At 49.7% G+C, this 15,557-nt stretch overlaps 7 protein-coding genes across 7 annotated transcripts; 2 read left to right on the top strand and 5 right to left on the bottom strand.

Moving 5' to 3' along the window:
- Positions 1–506: 506 nt before the first annotated feature.
- N7511_005265 (uncharacterized protein) lies at positions 507–875 on the bottom strand (the record flags this gene model as incomplete). The annotated part of the gene is made up of 1 exon (XM_057127642.1): positions 507–875. One exon carries the CDS (start codon positions 873–875, stop codon positions 507–509), a length of 369 nt encoding a protein of 122 aa, XP_056984159.1.
- Positions 876–1,860: 985 nt separating this feature from the next.
- N7511_005264 (DASH complex subunit DAD2) lies at positions 1,861–2,381 on the bottom strand (the record flags this gene model as incomplete). Its single annotated transcript, XM_057127641.1, has 3 exons — positions 1,861–1,985; positions 2,042–2,101; positions 2,150–2,381. The coding sequence occupies 3 exons, from the start codon at positions 2,379–2,381 to the stop codon at positions 1,861–1,863; spliced, it is 417 nt and encodes a 138-aa protein (XP_056984158.1).
- Positions 2,382–2,689: 308 nt separating this feature from the next.
- On the top strand, positions 2,690–4,823 carry N7511_005263 (shugoshin family protein; the record flags this gene model as incomplete). The annotated part of the gene is made up of 4 exons (XM_057127640.1): positions 2,690–2,738; positions 2,808–3,219; positions 3,271–3,830; positions 3,895–4,823. 4 exons carry the CDS (start codon positions 2,690–2,692, stop codon positions 4,821–4,823), a joined length of 1,950 nt encoding a protein of 649 aa, XP_056984157.1.
- A 443-nt stretch (positions 4,824–5,266) lies between these two features.
- On the bottom strand, positions 5,267–5,834 carry N7511_005262 (PPP1R11/YPI1 family protein; the record flags this gene model as incomplete). The annotated part of the gene is made up of 2 exons (XM_057127639.1): positions 5,267–5,565; positions 5,624–5,834. 2 exons carry the CDS (start codon positions 5,832–5,834, stop codon positions 5,267–5,269), a joined length of 510 nt encoding a protein of 169 aa, XP_056984156.1.
- Positions 5,835–6,352: 518 nt separating this feature from the next.
- On the bottom strand, positions 6,353–10,087 carry N7511_005261 (exportin CRM1; the record flags this gene model as incomplete). The annotated part of the gene is made up of 9 exons (XM_057127638.1): positions 6,353–6,593; positions 6,659–6,830; positions 6,884–7,963; positions 8,016–8,787; positions 8,846–9,558; positions 9,621–9,692; positions 9,760–9,832; positions 9,897–9,926; positions 10,022–10,087. 9 exons carry the CDS (start codon positions 10,085–10,087, stop codon positions 6,353–6,355), a joined length of 3,219 nt encoding a protein of 1,072 aa, XP_056984155.1.
- A 1,248-nt stretch (positions 10,088–11,335) lies between these two features.
- Positions 11,336–13,329, top strand: N7511_005260 (uncharacterized protein; the record flags this gene model as incomplete). The annotated part of the gene is made up of 2 exons (XM_057127637.1): positions 11,336–12,059; positions 12,140–13,329. 2 exons carry the CDS (start codon positions 11,336–11,338, stop codon positions 13,327–13,329), a joined length of 1,914 nt encoding a protein of 637 aa, XP_056984154.1.
- A 557-nt stretch (positions 13,330–13,886) lies between these two features.
- N7511_005259 (porphobilinogen synthase HEM2) lies at positions 13,887–15,070 on the bottom strand (the record flags this gene model as incomplete). Its single annotated transcript, XM_057127636.1, has 2 exons — positions 13,887–14,789; positions 14,849–15,070. The coding sequence occupies 2 exons, from the start codon at positions 15,068–15,070 to the stop codon at positions 13,887–13,889; spliced, it is 1,125 nt and encodes a 374-aa protein (XP_056984153.1).
- Between the last annotated feature and the right edge of the window lie 487 nt (positions 15,071–15,557).

Below are 15,557 nucleotides of genomic sequence, written 5' to 3'. Positions count from 1 at the left end.
AGTCGCATCTGCCGCAGCTCCAGCATTCCGCGATGGTTAGCATCGGGCACATTCCTTAAAATCCCCCCCCCCACCGCATAGCATTTTGATCATGAATAGCATGCCCGATGAATTGGGCTGCAAGAATGATCTACGGAGAGCAAATAAATTGAAAATCGTTCATCCAGTTTTGATTATAGGCAATCTGGTAGATACAAAGTAATCCCCCAAAATAACCGAGGTCAGAAGACCTGTAACTCCTTCCAATGATCATATGTAACAGACAAAACAGATAGCACAGGTATAACAGGTATAACAGGTTGAGGGGTATAGGTTTCAAGTAGAGCGGGGTCCAAAAACAACCGGAAATGTATCTTTTCCATCACAGACGCCTTCCAAGTATATGCAAATTATTGTTTGAGTGGCAGCATGAGAGCTGTATGCAGTTGAGCCATATCTTCGTTGAGCTCGAGAATCACGCTTCATGCAGCGGGTGGGAGGGGAGATTCCAGGTGGACTCGATGTCATTAAGTGGTAGTCAGGCGGCGCTTGAGGTCGCGGACCTGGTCGAAACAACTGGCATAATCACGGAGCTCATCTTGGAGCCGATCGGCCACATTGGCAGTAGATGCATTGCTCTTGAGAGAATAGAGTGAGGTTTGGGATGAGGAAGCCGATAGGATGTGAGAGGACTGGGCAGTTTCGCGAGCATTGGATTCCGATGGTTGCGACGGGCCAGTCTCCCAATGTGTTGATGCCTGGCTCGATCGTCGTGATGTTGTATCTGACGATTCCGAGTCCAGTTCTGCAAGGCGACACTTTTGGGAGCAATAGGGAGCTCCTGGTGTTTGTCTATCACAAACTAGACAGAAATCCAAGGACCACTCTGTTGACATGATGGATAGAAGCAGACAGATCAGAATAGAATATGGGAGAGAGAGAGGGGGGAGAGGGGGAGAGTATAGTATAATATAGGAAGAATAGAAATGGAGAGGGCAAGAGAGGAGAAGATAAAGCACGAGATCATGCCACTGGACAGCGAAATATGTATAGCGTTATAAGTTGGAAGTGTCAAAGAGTATGTAGGTACCGAAGTGCATTGCGGGGGGGGGGGAAAGGCAAAAGCAAAAAGAACCTTGGAATTTACGACGATTTGCTGGGCTTCGGGCGCTTAACAAGAAATCAAAGGGAAAAATAGATCGGGGTACTTGGGGAAAGGTACCTTACATATGACACCATCACACAATATCTACCTGCTGACTCGGTATTTCTCACCCCCCCCCTCCCCTTCGATTTTAGTTTCTAACCTGCTGCAGGTCCCTCAAACTGGCAACTATCGTCATTCCGTCGGATCGACGGCATCAGAGCGTCTGGTGTCATCTGCTGAGAAAAAGACTCAGGCCCCTTTCTGCATGCATTCTACCCAATCATAACACCTGGATCGAACTATCTCGCAGGCTCCCAAGTGTCGCCATGAGGAGAAGATAGTCCCGGTCTCTCCACTGGGAACGGCTGATTTGCTGACCATTTCGAGATAACCCAACTTTATTGCATGTCCCATGGTGTGCGAACTCTTCTCCTGGATCCTCATGATTTGCAAGCTATTTCGCATCCACATCTCCACTGAGATCTGCACCAATACCCGACTGGGATTGGAGATTAGACGTCTTCTTCTTCTGCCTTTTTTTGGGGGGGGGGAGGCCTTTATGGTTGGAGCTGTTCGGGTGTTCAGCATTCCCAAAACAGTACACAGATTGGACTTCCAATGATGCGAACTACCGGCTCGGCAGAAGGATGGCGCGCTTGTTATTTCCCAGCCACAGTGGATTCAGCCCCGAGGCTTCAGCCCAGAAATAGTGAGACAGATGCCCACGAGCTGATTCACTCGCCAGTCTTCTCACGTGGCTCAGCTGGAATGCGAACCAGCGTTGCCGGCAAGCGAGCATCGGGCTGCATGTCTACATTCTTGTTCTCCGGCTCGGCTTCGTGGAGTCCACTCGCTTTTTCTATGGAGAACGGAAATCAGTACCGATGAGAACGGTTGGTGGAGTGCTAGGCTTACTAGAGGCAAGGGTGATAGCTCGTAAAACATTGTCCCAGTTAGATAAGACATAGGCAACAGCTAGAAATAATCAGCGGGCGTCCCGGCCGAATCGGAGGGAGTCATTACCTTCGGTGCCATCCTTCAGCGTGGAAACCTTGGTCTCCAAAGCTTGCATCTGTGTTGCCAGTGTTCCACTCAGATCGCGCAACTGGCGTAAATTCTCTAGCTCCGCCTTCTTGGCCGCAATGCGGGCGGACAGGGCCGAGGATTGTTGGGAGGTTGATTGGGAGCCGGGCTGGCGAAGAGAAGGTCCACCAGACCCGCCGGGAAGCATAGAAGTCGGTCTTGGATAGGCCATTGTGAATCACCGAGTGCAGAGGGCGTGAATTGCAAGAATTGTCCAAGTGTTGATTGCCCCCCGCTGCCCATCAATTCGTGGCAGGATGATGAGTCAGCACACTAAGCCCGATGCGGGCAAACATCAACACGGGTGTGGCATTTTGACCTTTGTTTACCTTCTCCTCTGTAAACCTCTGGTCTTTTGCGTTCGCCCACCCTTCGGATTGGGATAAGACTCGGCTTTTATTGAATTCTCAATCACCCTGTACCTACTGGCTTACCCCAAACGTCGGCTTCAGGCAGTGGTCGCTGTCCCAAGTCTCCACAATGGCTCGGTTGAATGACTACGCGGCTCCGGCCGAGTCGATTGATGCCTGTAAGTGAAATCTATTTCGTGTTTTCTGGAGCTATCGATTGACGCGTGTTGTCTTTCCCCTAACTATAGTAAAGCGTCGATTTGTGCGACAAAATCGTGAGATCGCGCGAGTGAACTCTCTGCAATCTCTTCGCATCCGCAGCCTAGAGTCCGAGGTTTCGCATTTACTGTCGGAAAATGTACTGCTTCGAAAACAAGTCATCAACCTTACGCAAGAAACGGAGAGACTGGAAGCAGCAAAGTCGCTCCACCATGGAATCTACGACATAAAATCCAAATTGGATGCGAAGTTGGCGGAACTCAGCAGTTTGGCAACGGACTTGGGCTCTTTGCCCCGAAAAATGGATAAAATGTGCGATGAACAGTCTGATCGGCCGAAAGTCGCAGAGCCAAGACCCAGAAATGAAGACACTATGGGATATGATGATGGAAGACTCCCCGCCATCGTTGAGGATAAATACTATCCACGACGGACCTTAGAGTACGGATCTCCACCACTCTTCTTATTTGTTGATTGCTAAATCTATTTCAGGCCCCAAGAGCTTGAAAACATGGTCCACGGGGACCACAGCATTTTCGATTCCCCACGAGAGCCCAGTTTACTGGAAGATCACGAAGATCAAGATATCCAAAGCTCAAGTCCCTCGCCACCAGAACCAACCTACAATTCCATAGTCGATAGCAATTCTCTAAGAGAGCCCGATCCCGAGCCAGTACTCCCCCCAACCCTCGAGACCCGCAAGAAGAAAAAGAAGTCGACTTCGATCGCCCCCTTCGAACCTGTCACTACAGCGACAGAGCAGGATACGAGCCCGCACAACAACCCAGTAAATCCTAAAACATCGGGATCCAAGCGAAAGTTCTGCCCCGAAGACGATGATCAAATATCCTCGACCATTAACATGGAAGACGATGAGTTCCAATTCAGCCGACCTACTCATAGCCCCAAAAAGCAGATGAATCCATTAGACTTTACCCGAAGAGAGCAGTCACCCGTCAAAAGTCACTCTGAGTCGCCTGTCAAGACAAATATTGAAATGACAAGAGGATCGACAAGCCTTGGACCTCCTAAGCGGAAAGTCCTTGAACCAAGTATGTTCCTCTGTTCTTTAATTTCGCCTATTACCATGATGATTTTGACTAACAAATGAACCAGAAAGTTCTAATTCCAACTTGTCGTCCCCAAAAAAGGCTCGCGCGGTTATGAGCTATGACTCCAAGGTTCTACAAAACCCCATTAGGGGTGACGAGAACACAACCTCGCCAAAGAAGACCAAGGAGGTCGAGAAACTCGGCGGGAAAACTTTGAATCAGAGACCGCGTGTTTCCAAGATTGTTTCATCGAAGAAGGAAAAACGCACCAGTCGCCCTTCCGAGCAGGAAGAACCTGCATCAAGGCCCCCAGCATTGTCACCTCACCCAAATGCCTTGAAGGTGGAGACAGAGTCCGACCTGTCCTCCGGAATTCGGCCTTCACGACGTCGTGGCGCTGTTGTCAGTTATGCAGAGCCTAACCTACGAGACAAGATGCGTCGTCCAACCAAAGAAATGATCGATGCCGTTGCTTTTGGATCGCGAAGGTCGTCAAGTTTCCAACCTGGTCGAGACAGTTTAACCGATGAAGACATTCAGCTCACTGGGAGTCTCTCCGGAACTTCTGTTTCGGCCGAGCAGAATCCAGATCTTTTCTCCCAGGATGGGTCCTCTGAACAACTCATGGCAATGGTGTCTCGGCGAAAGCGCAAGGTATCATCGGCTCCAAAAGACGATGCTGGGTCTTGGAGTCCAAATCATGGTCTACAGAAGGATATTGAGAACAGCATTGCCGACATCTCTGCCCAGGTATCTCAGGACACATCGAGTTCGAGGCGACAGCCACGGCGACACTCATCAAACCCCAAGAGTACGAGTGCAAGCAAACCAAAGTACGATCTCGACCCAGCAGAACCACTTTCTCCCAGTGGAACGTCCTTTGGGCAATCCGGAGACTCTCCGGAAGACGAGGACTTATTCGGAGTAGGACCAACAAGCTCAACGGGGCGTAGCCAGCGAGTCGCGGCACGAAGAAGAAGTATGATGGTATAGGGGTCACCGTTCGTCTTTCATTTCCTTTTCCTTTTCTTATTCTTGAGATCAAAATCTCTATTGCATCATGTATGTACAATCGTTATAGACCGGTCCTGGGTTGGAGTTATGTTTCAGATACCCCTGCAATGCCGATCTTTAGAAATTCATTACATTGTCCATTCTCTCATTATACTACCAAGGTCATCCGCAGCCAGCGCTGAAAACATTCTATGGACCGGATGTGACCCCGGGAGCACCAGAACAGCTCTTCGTCCCTGATGTCTGGATCATGCCACTTATGCTGCTGCATGGCGCCGTGCGGGGATATCTGTCTTAAGACCTGTGCGAATACCGTAGACCAGTAACACCTTGGGACGTGATTCGGTAACATGCATATGGGCAAGTCATGCGTAATTCTCGGGGTTTCATTGCCACCAGCCTCAGCTCTCAATTTAAGGTATTCAAGTGCCCCTCGAATGGGCCTTGGATGGCTTAGGCATTTTCTCATAGGCATTTGGACTTGGCTTTCTGCGCTTCGACTCTGGTGCTCTATGATCTGAACAACACTCATCCACGTTTGGGTTAGCTGCGTGGTGTTCATCATGAGGGTTCCGTCCGCGCGCATGAGAGTGGCGAGCGTGATTTGCTCGTTTAGCCCTGTCATCATTACTGTCACTATCTGAGTCGGAGGAGCTAGAATCTGATTCAGATTCTGAGCTGCTCTCTCCTACCGGCCGGGCTTTGTGGTAGATGCAGCATACTAAGGGCTGTTAGGGATTCTGTTCCCTATGAGGGAGAGGCATAATGTTTCAAAGTACCTTTAGAGCTCTTCTTCCCCATGCCTTCATTGTCCACGACATCTTCGCTCCATCTTATGCGGCGACTCGAGGAGGTTTCTTCGCGAGTGTTGGCTGGTGCATCCTCCGCTCGTAATCTGAGGGTTGCGGGAACACGGGCCACTGAAGAGTCCCGAGAGGATTCAGTCGTTGTTTGAAGCCCATTTGACATCGGCTGACGTGTTCGAGACATTGTGTACGGGATGTAAGTTATGGTATGTGAAGCAGGAACTTTTTCAGATGATGCAACTGATAAGGACCTCACCGCTTTCCATGTCACGGGATTCGATAGCTACATGTTAAGGAAATGACCTGCAATTGGAACTTGTCTTTGTTTTTTTTTAGGTCTTATAAACCATTTGATGAAAAACTATCCCGCCTTTCATAGGTCGAGTGTACAAGAAGATGAAACTGGTAGATCCGTTCCGTTAGGTAGAGCCTTCATACACCAGTCCCAGAGAATCCGCCGCTTAGCCAGAGATTGGGTCTATGTCGCAAGCCTGATAACCAAGGAAAAGAAATGAAAAAGAATGATAGATCCACACTCATCTCCCCATGGACCTTGAGTCACGCCTCGCAGCTTCCCGTGATCTAGAGCTCGTAGAGGGACCAGCCATCAAGGCCGTCATTTCTGGACATCAACCTCGAAGCCTGTTCATGTCCGGGAGAACCGGTGGAAGCAATGAACTCGGTGCGTAATTCTTGGTCTAGTCATAGCTCATCCTCCTGATCCATCTCCGATGGCTTCAAGAGGCCTCCTACCTTCATGGCACGGTCGCGCTCGGCGGTTTGGGCATCACGCACTGCTTGCTCTCTCTCCTCGGCATAGAGTTCGGCATTGTCGTCGGAGAACTCCTTCAGAGAAATCAAGAAATCACGGAGGTGAGTCTTGAATTTGTTGAGATCATCGGTGAACTCAAACAACCCGATGACAAACTGCTTGATTTGTCCCCTGAAAAAAGAGAATTAGTAATGATTTCGCAACCGGCACTGATCCCAGTGGGCAACAAAACTTACTCCTGAAGATTCTTGAAAGCATTCTGGAGCAGTGTTGCAATGTACTGCTGCAAGAACTCTTTGTTTGAAGTTCCGGCTGGGGCCTGATCGGGGTTATAGATCGGCTCTTGGATCTTGCCAGATTCGACAAAGAAGAACATGCGTTGCAAAAGTAAAGCCTGGGATTTGAATCCTATAAAGCTGTTAGTCTATTGCTGTGTGCCAAAATGATAGGGGCATACGAACCAGCCTTGTGGTCACTGTCCGTCAAGACGAAGAAAACGTCCTGAAGGATGGAGATATAGAACTGGCGGAAGAAGATACTTGAAGTTTGCAGGTCGGTTTCGGCCATGTTGTTCATTAGCTCCAGACACATGGTCAAACCAGTGTTCTCAACCTCTCGGTTGTCATGCTTTGATGCCCACATGCACGAGTCAATGACAAACTTGAACTGAGCAGCGTCGAGCTTGAGGAGCGCCTGGAAGCAGTAAAGGTTGACTGCCTGAAGTAACTTGAAGAACTCGACTCGATGTTCGGGGTATTCGTGGAAATCTTTGTTGATCATCTCCAAAGTGCAGTTGAAAACACTATCCATGATGGCGGGAATCTTGTCCTCCATCAGGTTATGAAGCTTGTGGATGATGGTCGTCATAGCATTCAGGACCTCAGCCTCTCGGGCATCAGGAACGTTGCGGGCATAGTCAATCAAAACGGCCTCCATAAGTGGTGGCACCATGCTGTCATTAACCATGGTGACGTCGTCTGACTTATCCACGTAGGTATCGATAAGCTTCAAAATTTCTTTTTTGATGGTCCGAAGTCCGCGGACTCTAGGGGTTTTGGGAGCGATAGCCCCATCATTCGCGACTGCATCATTAATGAGCTGACTAGCTGCCCGGTACATATTCAACATGTCATGGTAGATCCGGCCGATCTGAGAATAAAAGTAAGTGCCAATTGAGGAACAGGCTGCGACATTTGTCTTCATGATATTTCCAACAATCTTGATGGTGTTGCCATCCTGGAGAATTGCCGGGTTTTGGTTGGCCTCTGCAATGATCTGGTCCCAGGCGGAATTGGGAAGGGCCATTAGATTCTCAGTCAACCGGTCCTGGAGAGTCTTTTGGCCTTGAGCGGAGATCATGTAGCCACAAGCTTCGTAGAAGGTGTGAATCTGCTGGGGCGAAAGATCCATGGTAATCTTTCGCATGTTTCGAACAATCTCTTCGATGAAGGGCTCGCTCTCACCCGGCTGAAGTGCCACGAAATGACGTCGGCATTTGTTGGCGATCTTGATAAAGGTATCGCAGGCCATATCTTGGACGCCTATATGTGGATCAGTGAGTAGAACCTTAAAATATGGAAGATGAAAACAAACCTTCGTGCGTCTCGTGCATAAATTCGAAAAGCTTGTTAACAACGGTCTTCAGGAACTTCCAGTGGGCCTTCAGGAAACGTGGGTATTGTCCAACAATGTACATAATGTTACTGGCCACCACGGCTTTGTTGTCCTTTCCACGCTTCTGTTCTGTGAGTCCCAGAAGATCCTTGATGACGGTAACCAGGAAACGTTTCTCGGTTTCTTCGTTCATGGCACCGGAAATCGAACCAATTGCCCAGCAAAGGGTGTTGCAGTTTACCCACGACCATTCGGATCCATCAACCTGCTTCGCCAATTTTTCGATCATGATGGTCTCAGTGTCGACCACGTCCAGGTGAGTCAGGTAAACCAAACACTCGCGTATCGTCTTGTAAAGCTGAATGGTATCGCTTTCCTTGACGAATTCACGGACAATTTCGCCCTCATCGTTCTCAACAACCAAGACCTCCTCCGGACGGACCATCTTCTCGATCATCACGGTACGGAGGTTGGATAGCACAGTTTCGTACTTGTGCTTGCGCAAAGGATAATTTGCCAGGGTATTGGGGTTGGGCGCACCGCCATTGGCTAGGCCACTGACACTCATTGATACAAGCGGGTTGATGTCCGTGATGGGAAGCTGCTGCATCTCTTCGTAGAGCTCTTGCACCAATCGAGTCCAGTAATCCAAACAAATCTTGAAAACTTCCCGATCGTCGATCTGGCTGACGCGAATAAGGTAGAAGTGGGCATGTGTTAGGTAATCCTGGTTCGGCAACTTCTCGATGAGCTAGAAATAAGAAACGGTAGATTAGCAGTGATTTACGAGAAGCAGGGGTCCCACATACATCCAAGTGTGCGCTGAAAAAGCTCGAGAGGAAAAGAGCGAGGTTTGACACAAACTCCTGGTCTCTTCCATTGCTCATAGCATATGTCTCCTTCAAATCCATGGACAACGGAATGACGTTGGAAACGGTGGTGAGTGTCTCGGTGAACATATGCACCAATCGCTCGTCATAGTTGTAGGGTGTTCCAATTTGGAGTCCACCAATCTCAGTCAGACATTTGAGGGTCACATTTCGGAATTCGGGTTCACCGAGGAATCGAGTGAGGAGAGTGTTGATGATGGGTGTTTCGAAAATGTAGCCCAGCGGGATCCAATTAAGGAAGCGGAGGAGAGTTTCGAGAGTTGCCTTGACCAAACTAGGCTGGGTGGCAGTGTTCAAAACTTCCGAGCAAAGTTGGAAGATGGACGCAAACTCCGAGGTCATAGATGTCTTCAGGTTCCGTGCCTTGACAGAAGTCATTTGATCTTGCGAAAAGTCAAAGACCTCCTCTGACAGCAGGCGCAGGATAGTCATGTTGTTTTCGCAGATCGAAAGGCTTGCATGGCAGGAGGAAATGATCTCGTTGATAAAGTTCGGCCAGTTGTGTGGCCATTCCTGTTTCAAAATCGAGACGAGTACCAGATTGAGCTTGTTCAACAAGGGCCGTTCCGCGTGTAGCTTCTCTTCCGAGTCGGAGTTTTCGATGATGAACCGGACAATAAAGTTACGAATGCCTGAAGAGAAAGAGAAACTTGATTAGAACTCGACAGAAAAACAAAGTTGTCGTGGCTTTTACCTTGGCATTGGTCTCTTGGGAGAACCTTCCATCGGGTCATAATCACATCGTCCAGGACTTGAAGTGCAATGTCTATCAGAGTCAGCAAAGCTCTCGCCTTGAACGCGTCCTGCTAGACGCTTTCGAGCTCAAAACACACATTTTGTTTGAAGATATGAGGCCTCCTGGAGGATGTTGCCCACGGTAACCCAGGCATCGGGATTTTGCTTGAACTGAAAAGAGGGGTTCCCAATCAGTCTTTGACACCAGTGGAGGGGTTGGAGGGGTAATTCTTACTTCAGTCAAGGTCTGCTGGGCTTGTTTTTGCTAGGCAGCATCATGGATGTCAGTATTGGAGCAGATTCATAGAATCGAGCTGTCGGTGATGTGGGATATGAGGGGTCTGACGTAGATCAACGTACCAGGTCACCTTTGCCCTCAAACAAGGCACGGACGGTGTTGTCCAGCTCTTGCACGGAAATCGACATCCCGCAGACTGGCGATCTCGCCACGATATGTTCACAGAGTCAAAAGAGATAAGGAACCGCCTGGACAGTGGAGGTGCCAGGGCGGCTGCAGAGGCTAAGGGGGGGGGCGTGTTGATTGAGAGTGGGGTAAAGTCCTGAGGGGTTGAAGGGAGAAAGTCAGGGAGATGATTGGGCAGAGTCTAGACTCGCTTACTGGAGAGCAACAAAAGCCCAAGAAATTGAGGGGAGAAAAACAAAGCTATCAGAGACTCTGGCGGTGAGTTGAAGTTGGGAGCAGCTTAGTCAGCTGAGCTCTGGCGCGGTTCAGCGGTTCAGCGGTTCCGCCAGGCGGTTCCACGGTACGCCGGGGCGCATATCCGCCAGACATCCGCCGTCTTTTCCTGCCTGTTTTCGCAGACTCCCTTCGATCTGCTCCTGTTACTGGCCTTCAGATATCTATTTCCATCTTCTCTGTATTCCCCCTGCTCCTCTCGGCTCTTCTCTCTCTGTTTCTCTGGCCCAGGTTGAGACTATCCGTGCCCTAGTGATTTTAGTTTCCCGGTCCTAGCGCAGCGGCACGCTGCAGTCATCATTTTTTCCGAGATGGGCGCCAGATCCGACCGTAGAAACGCGGGCATCAGTAACAGGCAGTAACAACAGGTCGCAAGAAGCAGACAATGCATTTTGATAGGTGTTGATCGAACTCATTCATTCTCCTCCCCAACCCTGGCAGCGTTCATGCCCCCATCCCATTAAGCGAACATAACCGCCCTGCCGACACAGGCGCGACCGAATTTGTCATGCACCCGGGACGGTGGGAACGCGCGCGCATCGCCAATGGAAAAGCGCCTGGAGTCGCTGGGACGAGGGAATTGGATGTCTCAGACCCGCGCCTCACCTGGACACGGTTGATCGGTCTTCCGATTGGTCTCGTTCGTGACGCCGTCATTGCCGATCGCGCGTCAACTTCCCCTTTCTCTTTGGGGATTACTCTATAGTACTTTTCTTTCTATAGGTCCCCTTATTAGTAGAGCCCCCCCCTCCTTTTCGACGTGTTTTTTTCCCCTTTTCTTTCTCTTCTCTTGGTTGATTCTGCCCGATCTCGCCCCACTCTGCCCTTGCCGCGCTCTAGTATCTCTATCAGACCTCTTAACTCTTTTCTTTCTTTCTTTCGTTTCTGGTCGTGTCGTGTCTGTTGGAGACCCTTTTCTTATGGAGATTGGTCTAGCCGGTCGTTTTATAGTTTAAGCCGTGGTCTCTGTCACTCTGATGACGGCCCTTGCCGCGGCACCCGTGATGAATGGCCATGATTCGGGGACTGAGACAGGCACAGAACATAGCCCATCGCGCTTTACTGCAGTCAATGGCAGGGAGCCGCTGAGTGGGAATTCTGGAGAACGGGGTCTTCAAGAAAAGACCAATCCAGATCGGCGAGAGGACCGAGCCAAGGATCTGGATGACAGGTTATCGCAGAGGTCCTCGCCTCCAGTATCCAGCAAAAATAAGAGAAAAAGATCAGAATCACGAGATCATGAATCGTCAGCTCACGAGGGGGATGCGTCCAGAAGTCCTAGGAATCACCCGGAGCTGCAATCCAACCCCACGATGCCAGGGTCGGTATCAGAGGATCGGGGCAATCAATCAGCAACACCTTCACATCGATCCGAAGGCAATGATGCGGGCCAGACATCAGCCAACAGTCCGTGGTCAGAGTATGATTCTCAACTGGTCACTCAAGCACAACGAGCCCAGCAGATTGATGCCTCAGATGCCCATTTGGCAGATGCGCTGCAACGGGAGACGAGCCATGAGAGGCCCGGGGTGAATCGCTCCACACCGGGAGCTCAAGCGTCGTCTCCCGGATATGCCCCAGATCGGCATGGAACGATGCAGGTGGCTCCCAAAAGGAAGCGGGTATTTAGTAACCGAACAAAGACAGGCTGCATGACTTGCCGCCGCAGAAAGAAGAAATGTGACGAGCAGCATCCGGCATGTAAGTCGATCCCCAGTGGCTCCGATGCCCTCCTAGCGAATCCACATTAGGCAAGGAGGGACATTAATGATGTATTGTAGGCAACAATTGTCTTCGAGGGGGTTTCTTGTGCGAAGGATACTCTTCACGAAGCACCTGGCAAAAGCCATCCAGTGCAAAAACACCGGTTCCGTTGCAATCCAAAGAAGGGTATCCAGACATTACCGGCCCGTATGTGCAGGAAACCACCACTCGACATCATGATCGACAGCCCGCTCTGGAGCATATGGAGGCGACCAAGATAAGGCCCTTGGTGATCGAAGATAACGATCATCCTGCGCCACCATACAACTCGACCACCACAGGATCTACTCATGGATGGTCAAAACAAGGTTGGCCAGGTGCGGGCCATGCGCCTTATGTCTCTGAATCGATGGCAAAACCCGACTATCGGGAAGTGCCATCCATCCATGAACTAACGCGAGAGGGTCGATCCAAACCCGACTACCCTATAGTCCCATCCATTCGGGACATAAGTCACGGATCTCATACCAAATCTGGCTTGCCAATATTTCAGAGTGTGGAGCAGCGAACATTGCCCGCTGCATCGATGGAAACGAATAGTCCCCAGGTACAAGCCCGCATGGCACTCAGCATAGAACAACAGTTATCTGCTGATACGGAGAAGGACAAGATGATCCGAGGAGAGCTCTATCGTCCATTTGACGTTCATCTTGTAGAGGAACGGGACCGTTGTCGAGGCGCACTGTGGAGATTCAATAATGCCTGCAATCCACTCACCGGAGTCAGCACAAAAGAGCAAAACCGATTGCTACGGGAGCTGATTGTACCCCCAGCAAATACCTTTGTCAATTCACCCGGGTCCAGTGAACCCCGATCTGTCGGGTCCCTTAGCCAAGGAGTGGTGGTTGAGGCACCTTTCACCTGTCATTATGGATACAATCTGCAGATTGCAGAGAATGTCATGATCTCGGAGAATTGTCTGTTTGTGGATGATTGTGGCATCCAAATTGGCTGTCATACCTGGATAGGCCCTGGTGTCAAAATTCTCACTTCGACAGCTTCTCCTAACATGCAGGAGCGCAAGGGTTCACAGATCCGGTATCAAGGCCGTCAAGTCGTTATTGAACAGGATTGCTATCTCGGCGCAGGGTGCATTATCTATCCAGGCGTCCGTCTTGGGCGTGGTGCCTATGTGGCCCCGGGAGAGATTGTCAGGTCAAATGTTGCTCCTTTCACGCAGCAGGGGATGAAACCCAACTTGATGTGAATGAAGTTATGTGTAATTGTATGTGTGGAGGCCAGGACAGGCTATACCAGGTCATGATCCGACGAACAGAGTTATGATTTTTTGAGACCCTTTTCCCCCTTTGATTTCCTTCTTGTTGCTTATTTTTCTACGATATCCACTGTCGCTAACGAATGACTTCCCTGTATTGATTAGCGCTATTTCTTTGATAAGCCTGGTGTCATCTTTGCAGTACATACACAAAGCTTCTGCATAATCTTGCATATCTTGATTCTGATATATTTAGTCTTCCAAGGCAACTTTTATGATCCTGTCCTACGGGTTTTGAACAAGAAAGGAAATTCCATGTCATTAAATAGGAATAAATGACATTTTTGAGGGTAATCATTAATATCAAGAATGGAGAGATCATATCACATAAGGGGAATCTATCTGGATCGAGTGTGAGGAGCTTGTTAATAAGACAAGGCCATCATCAATCATCGACCATTGGTAGAAATGCAGTCATCAGAAACACAAGTAGACGCCGAGGCACAACTATAGTACTTTTGAGACAAGTCAAGGGAGAAAATCAACATCTAAAGCCAATCCAGGAACTCTGGGACAAAGTAACTGATCACGATACCAGCTCCTGCTCTCAATATGCCTTCGGTGCTTTCAAAGGCCATATCTTTTAGGTTAAACACACCAGCCTTGGCAGCGGCGTGGATCATTGCAAACTCGCCGCTGACTTGATAGGCGGCTACTGGAAGATCGTTTGCCAAGTCTTTGGCATCCCGGATAATATCCAGGTAGCTGCTGGCTGGCTTAACCATGATAATGTCGGCACCCTCGGCCATGTCTCTTTGGATAGCACGGCGTGCGAGACCACGACCACCTGGGGGTAGTTGATAGCAGCGACGATCTCCAAATGAGGGACATGATCCCGCAGCATCACGAAAAGGACCATATAGACATCCACTAAATTTGGCACTGTAGGACATTAAAAGCACGCGGTGCGCCACACCAGCTTCGATCAACTTCAGTTTGATGGCACGGATCCTTCCATCATTCATGTCAGATGGCGCCACACAGTGAGCCCCTGCGGCAGCATATGCGATGGCCACATCAGAGATCCGATCGACAGACTGCGCATTGTCCAAGGTGCCATCTTCCCGAAGAATCCCGCAGTGGCCGTGTGATGTATACTCACAGAGGCATACATCGGTAGTAATGTAGAGCTGGGGGAAACGGGATCGAAGCAGACGAATGGATTGAATCACAGGGCCGTCGGGATCGTCTGCGGCGGTTCCCAGAGCATCTTTAGCCGAAGGTTGGAGGGGGACACCAAATAGCATCACAGATCGCAGTCCCTTACGCACGAGAGGAGCAAGGAAAGGAACTAGGCGGTTAATTCCACGGCGGTGTTGATTCGGCAAGGATGGAATTGGGGTCTCCTCGTCGGGATTGTCTGTGATAAACAACGGATAAATGAGCATGTCCTGGAGTATGGTTAGCAAAATTGCCAGACTGGTCTGAATTTCTTTTGTCAGAAACAAACCTTGGTCAACTGCCTCTCGGCCTGCCATGCCCTGGTCAATGGATGACTATATCCCGCGTGTAGCTGGCTAGACACTTCGCCAGAGATGCTCACGCTTGTAGCCGTAGTACTTGTGTACGACCGTGCGGTGGCATGAGATCTAGCATGCGAGATCTGTGAGCTGCCATCGTCGACACGAGCATCACGAAAAGCAATGTCAGATACCAAATTTGAGAACGACATGGTAAGATGAGGAGAGAAGTGAAAGTGGAAACGAGGAGGATAAGGTGAATATGAATCAATCTGATTGGCGGGGGGAGGTCTTGACTCAGCGACGCCACAGGAGCCGAACACCCGTTGCACGTGACAGATCGAGATTTCGACCTATAACATTGTAGCAAGGCTATTAGATGAATTCATTTGCAAGAAGTGATGGTTGAATTGGTGCTTTATGGACTGCAAATGCAATCATATTCAAGAAGAGTATACAACAATAGTGAGCACAAGTGTGTAGCCTGGAACACGATCTCCTTGAATAGAGGGTGCGGGTCGAGTTTAGCGCCCGCGCCTACTATCGACGTCACGTGCGGCTATTTTGTGACTCTTGACGCGATGTCCTTTCATACCTTCTATCAGATAAGTTAACCCCGAGTCACGAAGACACTGGACACTGCCAAACACTTGCCACTACGGTCGAGGGAGCAGAGCACCTTGGCTTGTTATTCGAATA

This window comes from Penicillium nucicola (assembly GCF_028828085.1).
Source record: "Penicillium nucicola strain IBT 29836 chromosome Unknown utg000005l, whole genome shotgun sequence".
Taxonomy (NCBI): domain Eukaryota; kingdom Fungi; phylum Ascomycota; class Eurotiomycetes; order Eurotiales; family Aspergillaceae; genus Penicillium; species Penicillium nucicola.
Note: the sequence above shows the minus strand (reverse complement) of the source record. Positions and strands in the feature narration are given on the sequence as shown.